General features: G+C 38.0%; 1 protein-coding gene and 1 pseudogene across 1 annotated transcript in view; both read right to left on the bottom strand.

Annotated features, from left to right (window-relative positions):
• EFCAB5 (EF-hand calcium binding domain 5) overlaps positions 1-24,675 on the bottom strand; it is a 130,546-nt gene extending 105,871 nt beyond the window's left edge. Inside the window, exons 1-4 of the mRNA XM_045986242.1 lie at positions 24,617-24,675; positions 20,590-20,639; positions 19,997-20,059; positions 17,903-17,984 (exon numbers count right to left, since the gene is read on the bottom strand). Coding sequence (XP_045842198.1) covers positions 17,903-17,984; positions 19,997-20,059; positions 20,590-20,631 — 187 coding nt within the window. The 5' untranslated portion in view covers positions 20,632-20,639; positions 24,617-24,675. The remainder of the gene's footprint in view (positions 1-17,902; positions 17,985-19,996; positions 20,060-20,589; positions 20,640-24,616) is intronic.
• Positions 3,977-5,494, bottom strand: LOC123928967 (annotated as a pseudogene).
• Positions 24,676-26,010: the final 1,335 nt, after the last annotated feature.

The raw sequence follows: 26,010 nt of genomic DNA, 5'->3' as shown, positions 1-26,010 counted from the left end.
CCCTACTATTATTGTATTATTGTCAATGTGTTTCTTTGATTTTGTTATTAATTGGGTTATATAATTGGCTGCTACCATGTTAGGCATATAGATATTTAAAATTGTTAGATCTTCTTGTTGGACAGACCCTTTTGGTATGACATAGTGTCCTTCCTCATCTCTTATTATAGTCTTTGGCTTAAAATCTAATTTATCTGATATGAGGATTCCCACCCCAACTTTCTTTTGATGTCCATTAGCATGGTAAATTGTTTTCCACCCCCTCACCTTAAATCTGGAGGTGTCTTCGGGTCTAAAATTAGTCTCTTGCAGACAGTGTATCAATGGGTCTTTTTTTTTTTTTTCTTTTAATCCATTCGATACCTGAGTCTTTTGATTGGGGCAGTTAGTCCATTTATCTTCAGGGTAACTATTGAAAGATATGAATTTAGTGCCATTATATTGCCTGTAAGGTGACTGTTACTATATATTGTCTCTGTTCCTTTCTGGTCTATGTTACTTTTAGGCTCTCTCTTTGCTTAGAGGATCCTTTTCATATTTCCTGTAGGGCTGGTTTGGTGTTTGCAAATTCTTTTAGTTTTTGTTTGTCCTGGAAGCTTTCTATCTCTTCTTCCATATTTCAATGACAGCCTGGCTGGATATAGTATTCTTGGAGGCATATTTTTTCTCATTTAGTGCTCTGAATATATCATGCCAGTCCTTTCTGGTCTGCCAGGTCTCTGTGGATAGGTTTGCTGCCAATTTATTTCTACCATTGTATGTTACAGACCTCTTGTCCTGAGCTGCTTTCAGGATTTTCTCTTTGTCACAGATTTATAAGTTTCACTATTATATGTTGGAGTGTTGAGCTATTTTTATTGATTTTGAGTGGGGGTCTCTGTGCCTCCTGGATTTTGATGCCTGTTTCCTTCCCCAAATTGGGGAAATTCTCCACTATAATTTGCTCCAATATACTACCCCACCTTTCATCTTCTTCTGGGATTCCAATTATTCTAATATTGTTTTGTCTTATGGTATCACTTATCTCTGGAGTTCTCCCCTTGTGATCCAATAGTTGTTTTTCTCTTTTTTCCTCAGCTTCTTTATTCTCTATCATTTGGTCTTTTATATCACTAATTCTCTCTTCTGCCTCATTTATCCTCACAGTCAGAGCCTCCAATTTTTATTGCATCTCATCAATAGCCTTTTAAATTTCAACTTGGTTATATTTTAGTTCTTCTATTTCTCCAGAAAGGGATTCTCTAGTGTCTTCTATGCTTTTTTCAAGCCCCGCTAGTATCTTAATAATTGTTATTCTGAACCCTAGTTCTGACATTTTCCTTATGGCCATACTGATTAGGCCCCTGGCAGTTATACTGCCTCTTGTTCTTTTTTTTTTGAGGTGAGTTTTCTCATCCAGAGAAGAATAGATGAGCAAGAGAACAAAATACTAAAATGGCAACAATGACCCCAGAGAAATATACACTAAACAAATCAGAAGAGATTTGAAACTGGAAAAAAAATTAAAAATAAAAAAGAGAATATAATGAGATGTATGAGCAGAATAGAGCAATACACTGGATTCTGTGTGTATTTTGGTCTTTTTTTTCCCCCTTAGAAAACCAGATTCCAAAATTGTCAAGAAAGAAAAACTTATATATGTACAAAAATAAAATCAAATGCAATGAAAGGATAGAATGTAACTAAAAATTAAAGTTAAGAGACAAAAAAAAAGGGGAAAAGAAGGAATATAAACAGAGATGTGAACAGAACAGAACAATATACTATATCCTAAGTGTATTTTGGTCTGTTTGTTAGAAGAAACTACACTCCAAATTGTAAAGAAAGAAAAACATACATATACAAAATAAAATTAAATACAATGAAAGGATAGAATGTAACTGTAAAGATGAAAATTTTAAAAAGACTTAAAGGAAAAAGAAGGAGGAGGAGGAGAAGGAGAAGAAAATGAGAATATGATCAGGCAAGTGAAGAGAACAGTCAAGCACTAGATTCTGGGTGTATTTTGGTTTGTTTGTTAGAAGAAATTGCATCCCAAATTGTAAAGAAAGAAAAACATATAGGTACAAAAACTAAATTAAACACAATGAAAGGATAGAATGTAACTGTAAAAATGAAAATTTAAAAAGATTTTTAAAAAACAAGTTGGTTGGGAGGGAGACAAACCATAAATGACTCTTAATCTCACAAAACAAACTGGGGGTTGCTGGGGGGAGGTGGGATTGGGAGAGGGGGAGCGGGCTATGGACATTGGGGAGGGGAGGCGAACCATAAGAGACTATGGACTCTGAAAAACAACCTGAGGGTTTTGAAGGGTCAGGGGTGGGAGGTTGGGGGAACAGGTGGTGGGTGATGGGGAGGGCACGTTTTGCATGGAGCACTGGGTGTTGTGCAAAAAGAATGAATACTGTTACGCTGAAAAAATAAATAAAAAGGGAAAAAAAAAACAAAAAAAAAACAAGTTGGTAAAATAAGAAATTGGTTGAAAAAGGGGAGAAAAATGTTTTTAAAAGGGGGAGAAAAAAGTTAAAATTGAAAGACTAAAGAACTGGGGGGAGAAAAACATGAATTTTATATACTATTTTGCCTTAGCACTGGAGTTTTGTAGTTCTCTACGATCAGTAAACTTGGTCTTTTCTCGGTGTTTTTGGCAATGTGAGGTGGGGCCTCTTGCATTGATTCCCAGGTGTCTTTGCCTGGGTGGAATTGCACCCCTCTTGCCAGGGGCCAGGCTAAGTCATCTACTCTGGTTTCTCTGTGTGGTTTTGTTCATTGAAGATTTTCTGCACCACTTTAGAAGATGAGAATGAAAACAGCAGTCTCCCAATCTCCAGCTCTTGAGCAGAAAGCTCAGGGCCTCGCTCCTCAGCGCGCCTTTAAGAAAAGCAGTCAGTCACTCCTGTCTCCCTGGTCTCTGTCCACACTCTATGCTCACCCAGTCTGTGACTGAGCATTTCTATCTCACGCACATGACCCCATTTCGAGTTTCCAAACCCTGCAAATTCCTATGGTGTGCACCCACGCCACTCCTCCCAGGGGAGAAAGGGGGTGTCTCCCTGCAGTTCTGCTGCTTGCTGGACCCCTGCTGGGAGAGCAGTCACCCAGTCATGCTGGGGTTCATGGCATATGCCAACACCAAACTGAAAGCTCACTCCTGGGCTCACTGATTTCAGGCAGTTTCCCCTTTCCAATGCCTGAGAACTCTGTCCCACTCAGGCACCCCAACTTGCCCTGTGATCCTGCCCCACCCAGGATTCTGTCCCACTTCACCACCTGAGTGCCTTTCAGGCAGGGATGTCCCTCACAGGAGCAGACTTCTAAAAGTTCCGATTTTGCGCTCTGCTGCGATATCACTCCACTGCTGGCTTATGGAGGCTCTGTACCCCCACAGCTTATCTTTCCAAATATCACCTTGAATTCACATCTCCACACCTCCTACCTTGATCACTTTTCTATTTGTAGAGTTGCACTTACTCTTTTCTCATATCTCCAGTTGAGTTTGCAGGTGTTCAGAATGATTTGAGAGCTATCCAGATGAATTCCTGGGGCCAGAGAAAACTAAGATCTCCTACTCCTCCACCATCTTTGTTGGTCCTCAGGTAAATCTTTTCATTTGTTTAGGACATCTTTAATTTCTTTTGGCAAAACTTTACAATTTCAGTATTGAGTCTTTGCTCATTTTTGGTTAGATTTGTTTCTAGATGTTAAGGGGTTTTGATACTATTAAAATGGTATTCAAAATATTTTATTTTCTTATTATTTATTGCTAATATACATACATATAATTTTTTTTTCTTTCTTTCTTAAGACCTTTACTTTGAGACATGGAAAAATCTTATAGGTACACATAGAAAAGTAAGACATGATCACAGTTAAAAAGTGAAGACAGTATAACCAGAAAGCTTTAATGCTCATCAGCAAATGTTTAAACTAAAGTTCTGAGTGTGACAAAGTACAGAGCTGAAAGAAATGGTAATTAGTATTCCTCTCCTTCTTCACCCTCTCCGTCAACAGGATCCACACCAACCTCCTCATACTCCTTCTCAAGTGCAGCCATGTCTTCATGGGGCTCAGAAGGCACTCCTCCCTCCATGCCTTCACCCGCATACCACTTGGCATACATTAGGTCAAACTTACGGGCCAGGTGAGCCCAGGCCTCAGCAATGGCTGTGGTGTTGCTCAGCATACACACAGCTCACTATACTTTGGCCGGATTTCTACCAGGTGCCACAGTAAGAGTTTGGTAATTAAGGCCAACTTTGCAGTCAGTGAGGCACTGGTCCACAAAGTGGTTGCTGCAGTTGGTCTTGATGGTGGCAATGGCATTGACGTCTTGGGGAATCATAGGCAGCAAGTCATGTAGTTACCATGCCAAGATCATATTTCACCATCTGGCTGGCTGAACCAAAGCACGCAGTGGTGATCTCTGATACAGAATGCTGGTCATGGTAGGCTTTCTCAGCAGAGATGACAAGGGCATATGTGGCCAGAGGAAAGTGGATACAGGGATAGGACACCAGGTTGGTTTAGAATTCTGTCAGATCAATATTCATGGTTCCATCAAACCTGAGAGAAGCAGTGAAGGAAGAACACTCTGGCTAATAATGCAGTTGAGGTTAGTTTGGACATTTAATATCAAGGCTTCTTTTTTTTTTTTTTTTTTAAGAGAGAGAGAGAGAGAAAAGGAGAGAGGGAAGTACACATGTGCACTTGTAAGTGGCGGGGGGCAGGGGGGTGAGAATCTTTCAAGCAGACTCCCTGGTGAGTGTGGGGCTCGATCTCACAACCATGAGATCATGACCTGAGCCAGAATCAAGAGCTGGACGCTTAACCGACTGAGCCACCCAGGTTCCCCAATATCAAGGTTTCTGTGATAGCTGTCATAGACGACCTTGTTGTCTACCATGAAGGCACAGTCAGAGTGCTCTAGAGTGGGAGTGAGGGCTCAGCTACATCTGTGTAAACCTGAGGAGCTGAGTAAATGGAGAACTCCAGCTTGGAATTCTTGCCATAATTGAAAGAGAGATGTTCCATCAGTATGGAGGTGAACTCAGAGACAGTTCTGCCTCAAAAGCTGTGGAAAACCAAGAAGTCTTGAAGACATGTGTTGTGGTCACCCAGTTTCTGAATTGGTCCAGCTCGGTTCAAGACAAGGCCAGTGATCTCCTTGCCAATGATGTAGTTCCCTCAGGCAGCAAATTCGTGCCTGGGATGAGGTTCTCAGGGTTAAAGTGCTGGTGGTAGGTGCCAGTGTGAACTTCATCAGTGACTGTAGATTCCAGGTCTACAAACACTCTCCTGGGCACATACTTGCCAGCATCCATCTCACTGAAGAAGGTGTTGAGGGAATCATCTCCTCGCCCAATGGTCTTGCCACTTGGCATCTGGCCATTAGGCTGGATGCCATGTTCCAGGCAACAGAGCCCCCAGCATGCATTGCCAATCTGGACACTAGCCTGCCAGCATGGATGAAGATGCACTCACGCATGGTAGCTACATGTTAGCAGGCACAGGTAATAGGAGCAGACACAGGGTCCCTGTTACCGTCCCTCAATTAAAGTAAGTAATGCACTTATAATTGTTTCTTATAAATTGACTTTGTATGCAGAAACCTTATTAAATTTATATTTATTGCTTTATTCAATTATGTTATCTGCAAAAAAAGACATTTCTACTTTATTCTTTATAATTTTTATAACTTTTATTTCCTTTGCATTATTGCACTGGCTAAAACCATGTATTTTGGTGGGAGGAACAATCTATTTCTGACACACCTTCAGAAATTAAGACACATTAATGCAGGGACTCTCTCAGTGGTCAGAACAGTGTCGGAAACATAGTAAGAACTCTTGATAAATTAATAAATATTGTGTTAAAAATATTATGGACATTGGAATCATAGATACTAGGGGTCAAATTCCAGCTCTCACCTTTCTTAGCCCCATGCTTTAGAACAAATTACTCAGTTTAGACTCAGTTTCTATTTCTGTAATATGGAAACAATAATTATACTTTGCAGGATAGTCATGAGAAAATTAGGTATATATATGAAATTATATATCCTAAAACATCTATAGTTATTATTATTATTGGATGAGCTCACACAGAAAGAATGTCTATAGAGTGAGAAGAGGACCATGAAAAGAATCTTCTGCAACATTTTTTTAATAACAGACATGTTTATTAAAATAAGTTTTTGTTGTTTAGGTCAGGATGTTATTGCTGGGATCACTTCTCAGCCTTTTGACCAAGATCAAGTGCAAGATCTTATTGCTGGTACTCAGAGGTCATGGTAGGGCTTATAAGTTTTATGCAACATTTTTAAAGAACAGGCAAAAAGAACCCACAGGAGTCTGAGAGTGACTAAAGAGTTGGGAGGAAAATAGGATAGGTTAGAATCACAGAAACCACAAGAAGAGTTTCAAGACGGATGTATTAGTAAAGACCCTTTCAATTTTAAGCGATAGAAATCCATCTCACATATCTTAAATTAAAAATGGAAAGTATTAGTTCATATTGTGGGAAAACACGTAACTGTTTTCAGGTATTACTGAAATCCAGTTTTTAACTTGTTCTGTTGAATTAATTTTTAAACTGGTTGTCCTCACATGTTGATAAAAATGGTCACCAGCAGCCTTAGATTTGTATAATCTTTGTAACCATTGATTTTTTAAAAAATCTTCCATTAAAATTTCAGTTTAAAAAATCTGGGGGAAAATCTGAGAAAGGTTTTAATTGACTTGGTATAAATTATATGCCTATTTCTGAACCATCCACAACATTGAAGGGGTGGTGAATATTCTGATTAATCAGGTTTGGATCACCACGTCCCTGGAAATAAAGAGGTGGAGTCAGCCACATGTATACTAAGGACAGAAGGGTGGTTTCCCAAAGAGATGTTGGACGGACAAAATATGATCACTACAGAGAAAGTGGTCAACAATGTCAAATGCTGCAGAGAAATCAAATGACGTAAGAAGTAGAAAGTATATGTTGGATTTGGCATCCAATTATTCTTCACTGACCTTAGGGCAATTTCTTTGATAACAATGGAAGGAACCAAGACTTCAGTGGGTTGAGGAAGGGCTTGAAGGTTAAGTGTAGGCTGGACAAATGGACAATTATTTCAAGGAATGTAATTGTGAAGGGAAGGATTTCTCTTCAGAGTCTTGACTGTACTTAGAGAGTGAAAGGAAGGAGCCAATATAGAGAGGAAAACAGAAGCTACAGGGGAGAGATTAGATTATGGTCCTCAGGGTCTGAGGAGATAAGAGAGATTGAGATCAAGAATATATAATAAACTCAGGGGCGCCTGAGTGGTTCAGTGGGTTAAAGCCTGTGCCTTCAGCTCAGGTCATGATCCCAGGATCCTGGGGTCAAGCCCCACATCGGGCTCTCTGCTCTGTGGGGAGCCTGCTTCCTCCTCTCTGCCTGCCTCTCTGCCTACTTGTGATCTCTATCTGTCAAATAAATAAATAAAATCTTTTAAAAAAAAGAATATATAATAAACTTGGATGAGGTGTTTCCTACACTTTACTGAGGGCATTTCCTCTAATAGCCTCTATTTTTCGTGGAATAAAATAAATATTGCTAAAACCAACAAATGGTGGGATCATAGACTTGACTATGCATAATGAAAGTTTGAAATAATTGTTATGGAGGTGGAAAGGAGCAGACAACAAACACATAGACAGGTTTCCAAGTAATACAGAAGTCCATCTGAGCTGGAAGATCATATATTTTTATTGGTGTTAGCACATGAAATTATATGACTTTTTCCTAGCATAACTCTAGGTTCCCAGGACCTAGCTAACTCAGGCTCTGAACAATAAGATACCAGATCTTCTTTTCTTTTTTCTTTTTTATATCCATGCTGAGGATATTGGAATGAAAAACTTAATAGGAATCTTTTTTTAAATTTTTATTTATTTATTTATTTTTAATATTTTATTTATTTAACAGAGAGAAATCACAACTAGGCAGAGAGGCAGGCAGAGAGAGAGGAGGAAGCAGGCTCCCTGCGGAGCAGAGAGCCCGATGTGGGGCTCGATCCCAGGACCCTGAGATCATGACCTGAGCCGAAGGCAGAGGCTTTAACCCACTGAGCCACCCAGGCGCCCCGAATTTTTATTTATTTTTAAAATTAACATATAGTGTATTATTAGCCCCAGGGGTACAGGTCTGTGAATCGCCAGGTTTACACACTTCATAGCACATACCTTCCCCAATGTCCATAACCCCAACACCCTCTCCCTATCCCCCTACCCCCCGGCAACCCTCAGTTTGTTTCATGAGATTAAGAGACTCTTATGGTTTGTCTCCCTCCCGATCCCATCTTGTTTCTTTTCCTACCCCTCAAATCCCCCATGTTGCCTCTCAGCTTCCTCATATCATATCAATTATCATATGATAATTGTCTTTCTCTGACTGACTTATTTCACTAAGCATAATACCCTCTAGTTCCATCCACATTGTCGCAAATGGCAAGATTTCATTTCTTTGGATAGTTGCATAGTATTCCATTGTATATATATACCACATCTTCTTTATCCATTCATCTGTTGATGGACATCTAGATTCTTTCCATAGTTTGGCTATTGTGGACATTGCTGCTATAAACATTCAGGTGCACGTGCCCCTTTGGATCACTATATTTGTATCTTTCGGATAAATACCCAGTAGTGCAATTGCTGGGTCATAGTGTAGCTCTATTTTCAACTTTTTGAGGAACCTCCATGCTGTTTTCCAGAGTGGTTGCACCAGTTTGCTTTCCCACCAACAGTGTAGGAGGGTTTCTCTTCCTCCGCATACTTGCCAGTATCTGTCATTTCCTGACTTGTTAATTTTAGCCATTCTGACTAGTGTGAGGTGATATCTCATTGTGGTTTTGATTTGTATTTTCCAGATGCCGAGTGATGTGGAGCATTTTTCATGTGTCTGTTGGCCATCTGGATGTCTTTTTTGCAGAAATGTCTGTTCATGTCCTCTTCCCATTTCTTGATTGGATTATTTGTTCTTTGGGTGTTGAGTTTGATAAGTTCTTTATAGATTTTGGATACTAGCCCTTTATCTGATATGTCATTTGCAAATATCTTCTCCCATTCTGTCAGTTGTCTTTTGGTTTTGTTAAATGTTTCCTTTGCTGTGCAAAAGCTTTTGATCTTGATAAAATCCCAATAGTTCATTTTTGCCCTTGCTTCCCTTGCCTTTGGCAATGTTCCTAGAAAGAAGTTACTGTGGCTGAGGTCGAAGAGGTTCCTGCCTGTGTTCTCCTCAAGGATTTTGATGGATTCCTTTCTCACATTGAGGTCCTTCATCCATTTTGAGTCTATCTTCATGTGGGTGTAAGGAAATGGCCCAGTTTCATTTTTCTGCATGTGGCTGTCCAATTTTCCCAATACCATTTGTTGAAGAGACTGTCTTTTTTCCACTGGACATTCTTTCCTGCTTTGTTGAAGATTTGTTGACCATAGAGTTGAGGGTCTATTTCTGGGCTTTCTCTTCCATTGATCTATGTGCCTGTTTTTGTGCCAGTACCATACTGTCTTGATGATGACAGCTTTTTACTAGAGCTTGAAGTACGGAATTGTGATGTCACCAACTTTGGCTTTCTTTTTCAATATTGCTCTGGCTATTCGAGGCCTTTTTTGGTTCCATATAAATTTTAGGATTATTTGTTCCATTTCTTTGAAAAAAAAAATGGATGGGATTTTGATAGGGATTGCATTAAATGTGTAGATTGCTTTAGGTAGCATAGATGTTTTCACAATATTTATTCTTCCAATCCATGAGCATGGAACATTTTTCCATTTCTTTGTGTCTTCCTCAATTTCTTTCATGAGTACTTTATAGTTTTCTGAGTATAGATTCTTTGCCTCTTTGGTTAGGTTTATTCCTAGGTATCTTATGGTTTTGGGTGCAATTGTAAATGGGATTGACTCCTTAATTTCTCTTTCTTCTGTCTTGTTGTTGGTGTAAAGAAATGCAACTTATTTCTGTGCAATGATTTTATATCCTGACACTTTACTGAATTCCTGTACAAGTTCTAGCAGATTCAGAGTGGAGTCTTTTGGGTTTTCCACATATAGTATCATATCATCTGCAAAGAGTGATAGTTTGACTTCTTCTTTGCTGATTTGGATGCCTTTAATTTCTTCTTCTTGTCTGATTGCTGAGGTTAGGACTTCTAGTACTATGTTGAATAGCAGTGGTGATAATGGACATCCCTCCCGTGTTCCTGACCTTAGTGGAAAAACTCTCAGTTTTTCTCCATTGTGAATGAATTCGCTGTGGGTTTTTCATAGATGGCCATAGAGGTTTGAAGAGTTTTGATCAGGAAAGGATGCTGTACTTTGTCAGATGCTTTTTCAGCATCTCTTAATGGGAATCTTAAGGTTTTATTCTGAGATGGCCATGGAGATGAAGTCGTTTCAGGACTTTTCAAATATTATCCACTAGTCAATTTACTTCTGTGTGCTGAAAAAGATATCAGTGCCCAGCTGAACCACAATAGGATTAGGGCCATTTATTATTTTTTTTTTTTAAAGATTTTATTTATTTATTTATTTGACAGAGAGAGATCACAAGCAGATAGAGAGGCAAGCAGAGAGAGAGAGAGAGGGAAGCAGGCTCCCTGCTGAGCAGAGAGCCCGATGCGGGACTCAATCCCAGGACCCCAAGATCATGACCTGAGCCGAAGGCAGCAGCTTAACCCACTGAGCCACCCAGGCGCCCTAGGGCCATTTATTATTAAAGTCTTTTGCTTTTGTTATTTTGTGGATGCAAAAGAAAAGAAGAAATATATATGGAAATTATTTTTATAGTCATTATTTTTAAGATAAGCAGAAAGTAGTTATTGATTCATGCCTCAATCATTAATAACTCTCATTAAATAGTGATAGTGCAATAAAAGTGCAAGAGACTAGAACCTCCGTAATATAGAGAAGCGTTTTTAAAAAAATCTTATTTATTAGTGAATATTTAAGACCTGTAGGTATAATGTTGACATAATAGGTAGCCATGTATCGAGTCTTAGTTTAAGAAAAAAATTACTTAGGGACACCTGGGTGGCTCAGATGGTTAAATGGCTGCCTTCGCTCAGGTCATGATCCTAAGGTCCTGAGATTGAGTCCTGCATTGGGCTCCTAGCTCAGTGGGGAGCCTGCTTCTCCCTCTGCCTGCCATTCCCCCTACTTGTGCTTACTCTCAAACTCTCTCTGATTAAAAAAAAGAAGGAGAAAGAAAAAAGAGAAAAGAAAAAATTACCGAGATATAAAAACCTCCTACATGCCCCTTTAATAGAAACTCTCTTCTAAATTTCATGTTTATCATTTCTCTGCATTTGTTTATATTGTATCTAAGAAGAATAATATTCTTCTTGCTTTTAAATTTTATAAAAATGTTTTATGCCATGTGTATTCTGTGGCCTTTTTAATAATTATTTTTGAAAATTCATCTCTATTGATAAGTGCAGCTCTATCTAGTTGATTTTTAAGAAAATTTTATTTTGATTCCACTTTAACATACAGTGTTATATTAATTTCAGGTGTACAATATAATGATTTGACAATTCCTTACATCATCCAGTGCTCATCATGACAAGTACATGCCTTAATCCCCATCACCTATTTCACCCATCCCCCATCCTTTCTTCATTTGTTTTGTTTTGTAAATTCCACATATGAGTGAAATCATGTGGTATTTGTCTTTCTCTGACTGACTTATTTTGCTTAGTATTATACTCTAACTCCATCCATGTCATTGCTAATGGCAAGTTTTCATTCTTTTTGATGGCTGAGTAATATTCCATTGTATATATATGCCACAACTTCTTTATCCATTCATCTATCAATGGACATTTGGGCTGCTTCCATAGTTTGGCTATTGTAAATAATGTTGCAATAAATGTTGGTTTGCATGTATCCCTTTGAATTAGTGTTTATATACTATGGGTAAATACCCAGTAACATGATTTGTGGATCATAGGGTAGTTCTATTTTTAACATTTTGAGAAACCTTCATTCTGTTTTCCTCAATGGCTGCTCCAGTTTACATTCCAACCAACAGTGCACAAGGATTCCCCTTTCTCACATCCTCACCAATACTCATTGTTTCTGTGTTGTTGATTTTAGCCATTCTGACAGGTGTGAGGTGATATCTCATTGTAGTTTTGATTTGCATCTCCCTGATGATGAGTGATGTTTGAGCATCTTTTCATGGGTCTTTTGGCCATCTGGATGTCTTCTTTGGAGAAATGTCTGCTCATGTCTTCTGCTCATTTTCTAACCAGAATATTTGGATTTGGGGTATTGAGTTTTATCAGTTCTTTATATATTTTGGATACTAACCCTTTATTGGATATGTCATTTACAAATATCTCCTTCCATTCTGTAGGTTGCCTTTTAGTTTTATTGATTATTTCCTTTGCTGTGCTGAAGTTTTTATTTTGATGTAGTTTCAAGAGTTTCTTTCTTTCTTTTGTTTTCCTTGATTCAGGAGACATTATCTAGAAAGAAGCTGCTACAGCCAATGTCAGAGAAGTTACTGCCTGTGCTCTCTTCTAGGATTTTTATGGTTTCATGTCTCACATTTAGGTCTTTCTTCCATTTTGCGTTTATTTTTGTGCATGGTATAAGAACATAGTTCAGTTTCATTCTTTTGCATGTTGCTGTCCAGTTTTCCTAACACCATTTGTTGAAGATATTTCTTCCCACTGGATATTCTTTCCTGCTTTGTCAAATATTAATTGACCATGCAATTGTGGGTTTATTTCTGGATTTTCTGTTTCATTGATCTATGTGTCTATTTTTGTGTCAGTACCATACTCTTAGGATTGCTACAGCTTTGTAACATAACCAAGTCTGGAATTGTGATGCCTCCAGCTTTGCTTTGCTTTTTCAAGATTGCTTTGGCTATTTGGGCTCCTTTACGGTTCCATAATAATTTTAGGATTGTTTGTTCTAGGTCTGAGAAAAATGTGGTTGGTATTGTGAGAGGGATTGCATTGAACGTATAGATTGTTTTGGGTAGTAAAGACATTTTAACAATATTTGTTCTTCTAATCCATGAGCATGGAATGTTTTCATATTTCTTTGTGTCATCTACAATTTCTTTCATCAGTGTTTTATAGTTTTGGAGTACAGGTTTTGCACCTCTTTGGTTAGGTTTATTCCTACCTAGGAATTTATTATTTTTAATGCAGTTATAACTAGTTCATTCATTTTTCACTGCTTCATAGTATTTCATCATATGACTGCATTGCAATGTATTTATTCATTTTCATTTTTGGTGGGGAGTTACCCACAAATATTTTTAAATTTGTTTTATTTATTTATTTAAAATTTCCCCTATCCTTATTGAGAATGCTCTTAAGAATAATTTTATTTTTTTTATTTTTATTTGCTTTTTTAAGATTCTTTTTTTTCATTTTATTTATTTTTTTCAGCGTAACAGTATTCATTGTTTTTGCACAACACCCAGTGCTCCATGCAAAACGTGCCCTCCCTATTACCCACCACCTGTTCCCCCAACCTCCCACCCCTGACCCTTCAAAACCCTCAGGTTGTTTTTCAGAGTCCATAGTCTCTTATGGTTCGCCTCCCCTCCCCAATAATTTTATATCCTATTTAGATAGTATCCATTTTTCTGCCCAGAAAAAAATTAAGTAGTATATAAGGAAACTCTTGAAAAGCCAATATTTCATCTAAAGAATGTCTTATGTCCAATAGTGAATATATTTATGAACCTCCTCCCAAGTTTTTATTTCCTCTTTGGCTAATTCTCTTATTCCAATATGGGGGCAGTAAGGAGGGTAGTATAATGCTTTCCCTTACCTCTCAGTTCAATTTGCCAACAAATTAGCCACATTTTGAGGGGAGGGGATGTTTCCACTCTGGTTCATCACAATGCTCATTAATAGACAATGATTTTGTTCTTGTTTTAAATAAGTGTGGGGCGCCTGTGTGGCTTAGTTGGCAGCAACTGCCTTTGGCTCAGGTCATGATCCCAGAGTCCTGAGATGGAGTCCTGCATCAGGCTCCCAGCTCCATGGGAGTCTGCTTCTTCCACTGACCTTCTTCCCTCTCATGCTTTCTCTCACTCTTTCTCTCTCTCTCAAATGAGTAAATAAAATCTTTAAGAAAAAATTTTAAAAATACATAAGTGTGAAAGAGAGCAATTATTTAAAGTCTGCAGGCTCTAAGTTACTCTCTTTGCTTTCACCCTTTCCAGCATAACCCAAAGAGAATCCTCTCTTGCTTTAAAGGTAGTGCTACAGATATAGAGTAACCTAATATCTACCCATCTGCCATGGTTCATATGTGCACCCACACATGAGTAGGACATTATCTTGCTGCAGGCTACTAGTGCTTCACTAGTGTGCTTGGCTATGATAGGCTGCTAAGCAATAACCCTAGTGTTTGCACTGATATGCAGAGTGGAAGAAGATGTGTATTTGGTTACAACTCTAGGCAAATACTTCCGTCTTTTTTTAATTTAATTTTATTTATTTGTCAGAGGGAGAGAGAGAGAGAGCACACAAGCAGGGGGACCGGGAGAGGGAGAAGCAGGCTTCTTGTTGAGCAGGGAGCCAGATGTGGGGCTCGATCCCAGAACCCCAGGATCATGATGTGAGCTGAAGGCAGATGCCTAATGACTGAGCCACCCAGGTGACCCCAAATACTTCTCTCTTAGAGCCAAAAAACCAAGAAAAGAAAAGGAGGCACAGCAATAGTAGGGTTAACAAATCAGGATTCTAAGCAAGTCTGTCTACAGCTATCTTTTGATTGAGTGACCTCTGATTTCAAGGATCATAAATTATAGCACTGCCCAAGGGTAAATTAATTCTGGGGTTCAGTTGAATATAGTTTCAGACAGGTACTGAGTTTCTTAGCAGGTCTATGCTTGGACATTCCTAAACCTTTTGCAGATTGATTGATTTGTTATATATTCACTCAATAATAATAATGCCTCATTTTTGTGTCAGGCACTATGCTAAGCACTGGAATTCTTTCTCAGGATTACCTTCCTAAACTCTTCATAGCATTAAAAGCCTTTCAAATTCTTCCCCAACATGTATACCTTCATTCCTATATTAAACCACCTTCTAAAATACAAAGACTTCTTCGGGTACTTTGGGCATAAATGCTTTCAACTAAATAAGTAGGGACACAAAAGAATTCCATATTCATATTTTGAAAGGTCCAGCCTTAAAAGTGACTTTTATCATTTCTTGCACTTAGTTCATGGCTCCCTGCTGGGTATGGCCTCCGTACAAATCTATTTAAGGACATGTATAGGAATGAATTATTATCCACATTATAATAAGCTTTAGCAGATTCTTTCTTTACAAAAGAGCTTATAACATTAGTGGGAGGCTGCTGATTAAACTGGTTCAAATTGACCCAGCAGGGCTATTCAACTAAATGCGTGATGTTCTCCTTAAATACAAGCCCTGTCTGAAACTCAGCTGGCTTGATTCTTAACATTTGTACAGGAGGTAGAATGACTATAAAGGAGGAAAAGAAGCACTCTTAAATACTATTAGAATTAAGATTCAATAGCTATAGGAAAATGCATTTTCCTACAAAACTGTTAATCTTAGGGTCATGAAATAAGAACAGAGTCAAGCAAACATATTTTCTTTCTTTTTAAATATTTTATTTTTAAGTAATCTCTACACCCAACATGGGGCTTGAACTTAAATCCCCAAGATCAAAAGTCCCATGTTCTACCGACTGAGCCAGCCAGCCAGGCATCTTGAGCAAACATATTTTCAAAAAATGACTTCTCAAAATATAAGTTAAGCTCATACCCTGAAAAGTATAGTAACTAGGTAAAGAAATGAGGAATTCACATGTACACTTAAACACCATGTTTTCTTAGCAAAGATATGTATTTGAATGCATTCTGAGAGTTGCCAGATAAGACAACATCATTTTAATTTTGACAAGTATATAACAAGAATAAAGACACTTCCTTTGGTATTTTGAAATTGCATTAACAGTTCCTATTCTCATTTTTTAATTTTTTTAAGATTTATTTATTTATTTGACAGAAAAAGAGCACAAGTAGGCAGAGTGGCAGAGGGAGAAAAGCGGGCTCCCTGCTGAGCAAAGAGCCCAACGTGGGGCTCAATCTCACCGTCCTGGGACCATGACCTGAGCCGAAGGCAGACGCTTAACCAACTGAGACACTCAGGCGCCACCTACTCCCACTTCTTACACACATGCACACAGAGACACACACATACACACTTACAATGAGAGATTTAAAATACTAGGCTTAATAGTGACTGGTCACTGAATAAATAAGTACATTGCATTGCAAGTGATATTGCAATAAGCAACTGCAATGTTTTCAGTATATATCATATACTGGAATGAATAGACTTAAACAAAACACACTTCCCTCTACCATACATTGAAAAGCATCAACAGAAATTGAAAGTTCAAGAACAGGAAATACCACAAACTCTTGATTGATCAGTTTTCTGGAGAGGCAATCAATTACATGATGAAATACATGTGTGAAGTTTTGCATGTGCAAATTTTGTCACAACCTGATTAAAGTGAAAACCTAGTTAAATTTATAACAATTCTGTTTGACATGTTTAAAATTAAAGAGTTTGTTTAGAAATCTTGCTGAAGGGCACCTGGCTGGCTTAGTCAGAAGACCGTGCAACTCTTGATCTCAGGGTCCTAAGTTCAAGCCTCACCTTGCGTATTAAAGATTAAATAAATAAATAAATTTTAAAATAATTATCAATATATAATTAATGTAATAATTAATAATCAATAAATTAAAACAAATATATAAATGAAATATAAATAAATTAAAATGAATAAATTATAAATAAATAAATAAACTTAAAAAAAACCCTGGCTGAAATGATTAAGGTAAAGTATATATAGTGGTAATCGTGGTGGAGGGTGGGAGGAGGAAAAAATAAAGTCAAGAAACTGGGGCTGGGAGGATAGGCAGGTGGAGAGGGACTTTCTGAGAAACTTTTTACAAGTTAGTATAATACAACCTACGAAAATATTACAAGTTTACAATAAAAACAGAATAAATGTTGGGAAGTTTGGTTCTTAATGTATACATATTATAATACATGTTAATAAGAAAAATAGTAAATTAAAAATAAATAAATAAATAAATAGTAAATAATTGCTTTTAATCGGTTTAAGAGACAGAAAACACTTTGGAGAAAAATAAGCACCTAAAAGTTTCAAGTAGCATCTATATAGCAATTTATAGTTTAGAAAATGCTTTAATAACTATTATTTAATAATTATTATTGTAATTCAATCTTTCACTGCCTAGCAATCCTACACACTTAATGCTTTAAACCAAACAGAAGCAAATTTCAATTAATTAAAATAGTTAAATTTCATATAGTGTCAAGAATTTTTATTGCACAAGATTTCACTAAGTATCTGAAGTTAAAAGAACTATAGTGAAAGGGATGAATGTCTTTCTCACTTGGTTTTTGTCTTTGATCCTATAAATTTCCAGTGGGATTTGGGATAATTATGTGGGATTTGGGTTAAGGGTGGGGCTAGAAGTCAGAATAAATGTGTGGCCAAGTACAGAGGTAAAAAGGAGAACCAAAAAGACAATAAACCCACCAAATCACTTGTGTTCTTCATTTTACATTTGCATTAATGAGTATGTGTCAGTCAGCTCTCAGCTAAATTTTCTCTTTAAGCATGAGATGAATAAAGTGGCCTCAGAGGTATTAATAGATGGTGAGGGGAATATATTTTTTAACTATTTCCCAAATTGTATTTAAAATACCCCTGAGATTATATTTTTTTTAAAGGCAAAATCTTAAGAAATGTATCCCTGATGAAAATATAATTGCATTAAATTCCATTGTGTTGGGGAAAGGCTGGTTCTCTACCTTGGGATTTTTCTTCTGCTGCTGCTTCTGCCGCATTGCTCTTGGTGTCTAAAGCAGAGCTGCCTGGTTCACTTTGTGAACTCTGAAAGAAGAAAACAATCATCGATTTCAAAATGAGTTACTTTTCCTCAAAGTTGGATCAACTCTCCCAGTTAAAGAATGCAGATAAATGCTTTGTAGGAATTACCAAACATACCTGGTTCATTTTTCTAGAATTTAATGCTTGTATTAGAAGCAAAGGAGTAATGATAGTCTTACTGCATCAACAAGATAAAATGCATTGGCTCAACATGTCATCCCAGCTTCCTGTGGCTAACAAAGTGATATGCCAAGAATATTATTCCAGATGTACATTAATCCTTAAAGTATTGTGTAAGCTCCACAATACTTTCTAAAAACTAATTTGAGACCACCATACAGTGAAATTAGGCTTTTGAAAATGCTACTGTTTTACTATTAGAATCACTTTCTATGTTTGTGGGGTAAAGAGAAAGATTTTATCTTTTTTTTTTTTTGTCTTTTTCCATTTTATTTATTTTTTCAGTGTAACAGTATTCATTCTTTTTGCACAACACCCAGTGCTCCATGCAAAACGTGCCCTCCCCATTACCCACCACCTGTTCCCCCAACCTCCCACCCCTGACCCTTCAAAACCCTCAGGTTGTTTTTCAGAGTCCATAGTCTCTTATGGTTCGCCTCCCCTTCCAAATTTTTTTTTTTTAATAAACATATAATGTATTTTTATCCCCAGGGGTACAGGTCTGTGAATCGCCAGGTTTACACACTTCACAGCACTCACGATAGCACTTACCCTCCCCAATGTCCATAGCCCCCTCCCCCTCTCCCAATCCCACCTCCCCCAAGCAACCCCCAGTTTGTTTTGTGAGATTAAGAGTCATTTATGGTTTGTCTCCCTCCCAATCCCATCTTGTTTCATTTATTCTTCTCCTATCTCCCTATCCCCCCATGTTGCTTCTCCATGTCCTCAAAAGAAATGAAATCATGCCATTTGCGACGACGTGGATGGAACTAGAGCGTATCATGCTTAGTGAAATAAGTCAATCGGAGAAAGACAACTATCATATGATCTCCCTGAGAAAGATTTTATCTTAACTGAAGAAATTAAAGCTTAGTTTTATGGGTAAATGGTGGCAAAATAGTTTTTTTGTGCTCATGCTGATGTAGTTTTGTTTTCATGCTTACATAGTTTTAAAAGAATGATAATAGAATATTCTTAAGACTCATATTAGTGAACTTAATGGTGAATCACATTTTTAATTGCCTCTCCTTTTCTCTAGAATGTTCTTCCTCATTGAAGTCTTGTATTCAAATAAACACAAAGTTACTTAAAATATTAACACGGGGGGGGGTGTGCCTGGGTGGCTCAGTGGGTTAAGCCGCTGCCTTCAGCTTAGGTCATGATCCCAGAGTCCTGGGATAGAGCTCCACACGGGGATTTCTGCTCAGTAGGGAGCCTTCTTTCCTTCCTCTCTCTGCCTGCCTCTCTGCCTATTTGTGATCTCTGTCAAATAAATAAATAAAATCTTTAAAAAATATATTAACATGGGAATTACAGTTTCAGAACAAATAGTGAAGTTACCCTAAGAGCGGGTGGTTATTGTAATCAGGATAATAGTTCTGTTTTAGAAAACACCCTTTATTTACCTATAATTTATAGTAGCTTTTCACAAATAATTTACCTGTCCATGGAAGCTTCCTGCAAATGACTCAAATGAGTCATCTTTTTTTTTTTTTTTAGGATTTTATTTATTTATTTGACAGACAGAGATCACAAGCAGGTAGAGAGGCAGGCAGAGAGAGAGAGAGAGGGAAGCAGGCTCCCCGCTGAGCAGAGAGCCCAATGTGGGACTCGATCCCAGGACCCTGAGATCATGACCTGAGCCGAAGGAAGAGGCTTAACCCACTGAGCCACCCAGGCGCCCCTCAAATGAGTCATCTTAATGATTAACATGAGTTTGCTCTTTTCCATTTGCCATTTTATCTTTTTGATCGCACACATTTTCTTTTGCTTCTTCATAAGAAAATTAATTTGTCCAGTTTACTCTCCAACATTAACATTCATGAAAACTCTACCTCAGTAGGCTCTTTTGCTTCAGTTGCTTCCTCTATCCCTTCCTTGTCTTCTTTTCCATTTTCCTGAAATGGAAACAGTGCCAGTAAGTGGTTTCCAAAAGAAGCTAAAGATAAAACTAACATCTTATACTCTAATATATCAAGATTTTTAGGTAAAAAAAATATGTAATGGGCAAGTATCATACCAAATAAAACCACACAAAGTAGCTGTATTAACAAATTCAAACAGACTTGTTATCAATGCCAAAACTAGAAGCAGATTACTGTGACCCAACTATTATTTGACCCCCCTGACACCCTTTTTTCTTAAGTAGACATGCCCAGCATGGAGTCCAACCAGGGGCTTGAACTCATGACCCTGAGATCTAGACTGACCTGAGATCAAGAGTTTAGATGCCTAAGAAACTGAACCACCCTGGCACTCCTGACTCCCTTTTTTCCAGCACTTTTGTCACACCTGATACAGAATACTTCAACTAAAAAGAGAAATAATTAAATGATAAAATATGATATTGCATCTCAATTTTCTCAAGAACGTTGACTCTCAAATCCTCTCATAGTTAAGTGGTTAGAAACCTATGTTTGCCACGTACCTGAGCAGGTTTGTGTTCCTCTTGAGATGCTGACTCACTCATCTGGGCCACTGAAAGTTATCATCAAAAGGTAGGGAAAAGTATTACCAGACCAATATTAATAACAAAAAAGAAAGAAAGAAAATAGTAATAAACAAGAAAAAGCACTAGAGAAGATAGAAATCACCCCAACCCCCAATGCATCCCACCATTCTATTGAATGATAAGTTCTCAACTGCTAACTTTTCAAACTCTGCTACTGTTACTGCTGTTGTTACTGGCCAAAACTAGATTAGTGCTAGGCTAGTGCCCAGGGAGACAGGAAAACTCAACATTAATAATCACAACCATTGCAAAAACAATGAATACTGTTATGCTGAAAAAATAAATAAATTTAAATACTGAATAATCACAACCATTATCATTTTAAAAAGAAACACATACACACACACACAACAGCAACAGTAATGCAAGTGAGTTTTTTAAAACATTATCATCCTCACTAATTTTTGAAATAATTCAGATGAGGTGGAATGAAACTTTGATGGCTACCCAATTCTCACTACAGAGCATTTCTTTTTTGAATGAGGAGTTCTGAGACGAATGTGGTTTTATCCTATTTATTCATATTAAGGAGTTAAAGTGGATAATTATCAGATCTTTACTTCACTGAAAATGACTATAGATTCAGCCACAAATTATCAAAATCACCGCTGTGCCAAAAATCATTTGAGAATTTGTGTATATTTAGGCTAAGTGCTATGCAAAAAGTAAATTTTATATCCGTGGCCTCTACCTCTAGGGCAGTTACAGTCTAGGGATTATTTAATTTGAAAGGGTATCTTTATACTGTGCTAGAGTATTTGCATTTCTTTTTATCAACACAGCACATGTTCTAGTTGAATAAACCAAAATTACTGCCTTTGGAGACAACATATTCCAACACGTTAGAACAGCTGCCTTGAAGCCTTTTTGAAGCAATTCATGAATAATAAATAATATAAAATAGATTTCTTTGGTAGGTCCCAATTGTACATGCTCACAGACTGCTTTCTTTGTTTATAGTGTCCATCTCTTGAAACTGTTAAGAAACTCCCTTCCATTTCTGTTAAAATCCATTTTTTTTGGATGCATCCAGATAAATCCAATGCAATAAACCTTTATTGGGGGCCTTCTCTATGCAGGCAGACATCAGGGTTGAAAAGATGAGTAAGACCTGTTCTTACGGAGACAAGAAAACTTCCTTTGAAGAGTTCCTAGTTTAGTGATGGAAAAAGGGATAAACAGAGGCAATTTAATCTGCAAAGTGCCAATGCAGACGTGCATGTAAGATGCTAAAGAACACAGAGGGGTGAGAAATTACTTTTCCCAGGGAGGTCAGGGAAGTTCACAGAAACACAGATTTCTAAACTGGATCTTAACAGGCTAATAAGACATTTTTGTGTAAAGGAAGGGGGAAGAGTATTTGAGGCGGAAGGAGCAATACACACTATGGTATGCAAGTTCAAAAAGTGAAACATTGATTGAGCAGAGTGTACTTATATAAAAGAAAATGGCAGGAGATGCGGCTGAAAAGGTCACTTTTCAATCTGTAAAGGTTAATCATGCTGAATCAAGGAGTTTGGACTTTACTCCGTGCTTTTTAAGCATAGTATAGATGTGATCAAGTTGGTGTCTTTAAAAAGTTACCTCCTCCAGCAAAGACTAGAACTATGAAACACTGGAGAAAGAGAGCATGAAGGTAAATTTTGTACCTGAAATGTTACATCTGCAGTAAATGGCCCTCACTCTAGTCTAGGTTCTGCCAGACATTGCCAATACCCTAACCATACCCCTTCAGCTTCACTTTTCAGTATATGTGCATGGTTTCTGACCGCAAGTGCCTGGAATTCTGAGCATTTCCTGCCAGTCCAAATGTGGGGAAAGGCAAGAAGGGCTTGGGAGTTGGTATCTTACAGGAGAAGCCCTCAGTCAGTAATGGATAGGAAGTTGCATAGAGTCCCATAGGTGGAACATTTCTGTCTCCCAGACTTCCCCAATGGGATAGAGCCTCAATTGCCTACAGTACAACCTGCCCAATAATACAGGCATCCTTCACTTTTCTGTATTACTTCCCTACTCCATTATCATTGTTTCCTGGAACCGCCTCCCAGATGAACTTGCACTCAACTCCTTGGATCAGGGTCTATTCTGTGGGAACCTAAAGTAAAACTGATATGATGATCAGGATTGGGGGCAAAATTGGATCTAAAGAGTGAAAGGCAAATAGTTGAGGTTCACAGAGTGGATTTTTTTTTCATATTTATAAGGCTGAATGGATGATGATGCCATTTAATGAAATAAGGAAAAGAGAGAACAAACAGGTTGGAGGAATGATAAGAGTTTGCGTTTGGAGGTGTTAACACGTTTAATATACCTATTCAGTAGTCTGATAGACATTTCCCATAAGAATCTTAATGACACTAAAATATATTATGGTGCATTGGTAGGAAGTTGTGCAGAATCAAGCCCTTTGGAAAATGATAGAAGCACTGTCCAGTCTGAACAGTACTAACTTGCATTTTAATTACTCAAAGTGCATAGCATTCTGCACACCTCACTCTCCCACCCATGAGATTCTAGAGTCATTCTACTTAGATTATCAGCTATGAGACAGAATTTTTGTGAATCTGTTAAGAGACCTTTATATGCATTCCCAATAGATGTATAAATTGGTGAATTGCAGCGTTTGGCATCTTGATTGGCAAGACTGTCAGTCATATATGACAGGGTAGCCATTTATCCTTGAGGAAGGGGTTTCCCAGTGTAAGAGAGAAATCATACACGATTCTGATTTGTCAGACTAATAGAAGATCAGAAATGTCATTTAGCTAGATTTAATGATTCTTAAACCCCTGGGAACTGACAGAAAGATGCATTTGCAGGAGGATGTTAGTGGAGCTCACCCAACAAGAATATCTTCTAGGAGAAGAAAAAAAAAAAGATAAAGATAAACCCTTGCTGATGAATACTTACAGGTAAGGCTAGGAAAGAAAAGCCAGGGTTAAGAGCGAGATGACTGCTGAGAATGGCAGGAGATTCCTACAGCTATTTACCAGCACGCTGCTGGCTTGACTCCCATTATCAGCCTCTACCACTATGCATATGCCACAGCAAACTCCTGCAGCCCCACAGGTATATGCCAACAGCCAAGGTCTATGAAGCTATTGGTGGATCTGGACTGAACCTTAACTCCTGTCATTGGTCTGCACAGTTCCACTCACCTGCAGTTAACCTTACCGTTGTACACCTGCAAGACACCAGCTCCAACTCCCATCACTGGCCTCCCCCACCAAACATGTGCCTACAGCTAGCCCCTATAGTCACACATGTACACAGTGACAGCCAGAGCCACTGCAGCTGCCTGTTTGCCTGCAGTTGTCCCCAGCCCCTGCTGAAGGCCCTAGACATCACCAGTACACATCTGCTAGCAACTGGTCCCTGCAGCCAGCCTCCTCAACTGGCCCCACAGCCAACTGTGTGCACACTGTCTGGCTATGGCCACTATCACTGTCTGGCATGGTCCCTAGCCAGTAGACTAGAGGTTCTCTTAAAGAATCCAACAGTCCTGGGGTGCCGTGGTGGTTCAGTTGGTTAAGGATCTGACTCTTGATTTTGGTTCAGGTCATGATCTTTGTGTCCTGGGATCAAGCCCGTGTTTGGCTCCATGCTCAGTAAGGAGTCTGCCTTAGGATTCTTTCCCTTTCCCTCTGCCCCTCCCCCTACTCACATGCGCTCTTTCTCTCTCTAAAATAAAATAAAATAAATCTTAAAAAAAAATCCAACCGTCCTTGCAGTCATTGTGCACTGCCTGTAGCTGTCACCAAGGATCATGCAGTTGTTGATTTCATGGATCATAGCTTCCTGAGCCAATGAGACACCATGTCACCCCCATCCTTCCCCATCTACAGGCACTACATGCCCTCACACTTGGCATCCTGCAACACTAGACCAAGGGTCACAGCATGTTCCAGCATGCCCCCAACTACAGCTGAAGGTCTTTCCTTACCAAAGTCATTCCGTAAGTCTGGAAGAGCTGACTCTTCTTCAAATGCACAAACACCTACAAAAGTGACAGGGATCACAAAGAATCAAGGAAACATGACACCACTAAAGGAACATAGTAAACTTCAAGTAATAGACCCCAAAGAAGTAGAGATTCACAAATTACCTAACAAAGAATTAAAAATAATTATTTTAAAGATGCTCAGAATGCTACAAGAGAAAACAGATAAATAGTTTGATGAAATAAGGAAAATAAAAAAAAATGAAATGATAAGTCCCACAAAGAGAAAAACACAAAAAGGAATGCAAGAAATCTTAGAGCTGACGAATACAAGGACTGAAATAAAGAATTCAATGAAAAGCTTCAATTGCAGACTAAACAAATTAGAAGAATCAGTGAATCTGAACACAGATGATTTATTATTATTATTATTATTATTGAAGCATATTGATATACAATGTTACATTAGTTTTAGGTGTACAATGTAGTGATTTGACAAGTCTATACACTATGCTATGCTCACCACAGGTGTAGCTGTCATCTGTCACCATACAGTGCTATTATAATACCATTGACTATACTCCTTATGCTGTACTTTTATCCCTGTGACTTATTCATTCCATAGCTGGAAGACTGTGTCTCCATCTCCCTTCACCCATTTTGCCCATCCCTTAATTGTCTCTCCTGTGAGAGAGAATTTTTGTTCTCTCTATTTATGAGTTTGTTTTTGCTTTTTGTTTATTTGGTTTTTTTTTAGTTTCTACATATAAGTAAAATCATATGGTATCTGTCTTTCTCTGACTTATCTTATTTAGCTCTCTTTGTTCTTTATGAGTTTGCATTTGCTTTTTGTTTATTTGTTTTGTTTTGTTTTTAGTTTCTACATATAAGTAAAATCATATGGTATCTGTCTTTCTCTGATTTATCTCATTTAGCATACCCTCTGGGTCCATCTATGTTTTCACAAATGACAAGATCTCATTGTTTTTTTATGGCTGAGTAATATTTCAGTTTGTGTGTGTGTGTGTGTGTGTGTGTGTGTGTTTGTGTGTGTGTGTGTGACATCTTCTTTACCCATTCATCTATTGATTGACAGTTGGGTTACTTTCACATCTTTGTTATGGTAAATAATGCTGCAATCAACACACGGGTGTATATATCTTTTCCAATTAGCATTTTCATTTTGGGGGTAAATACTCAGTGGGAATACAGATCATTTGAAATGATCCAGCCAGAGAAAAGGAAAGGGAAAAAAAATGAAGGAAAATGAAGAAAGTCTATGGGATTGATGGGACACCATTAAGATAAACTATGTATTATGAGAGTCTAAGGAGAGGGAGAGAGGAGCAGAAAGCTTGTTTTAAAAAATATGTCTGAGAACTTGCCAAATATGTGGG

The sequence above is a fragment of the Meles meles genome, chromosome 18, assembly GCF_922984935.1.
Source record: "Meles meles chromosome 18, mMelMel3.1 paternal haplotype, whole genome shotgun sequence".
In the NCBI taxonomy this organism is placed as follows: domain Eukaryota; kingdom Metazoa; phylum Chordata; class Mammalia; order Carnivora; family Mustelidae; genus Meles; species Meles meles.
Note: the sequence above shows the minus strand (reverse complement) of the source record. Positions and strands in the feature narration are given on the sequence as shown.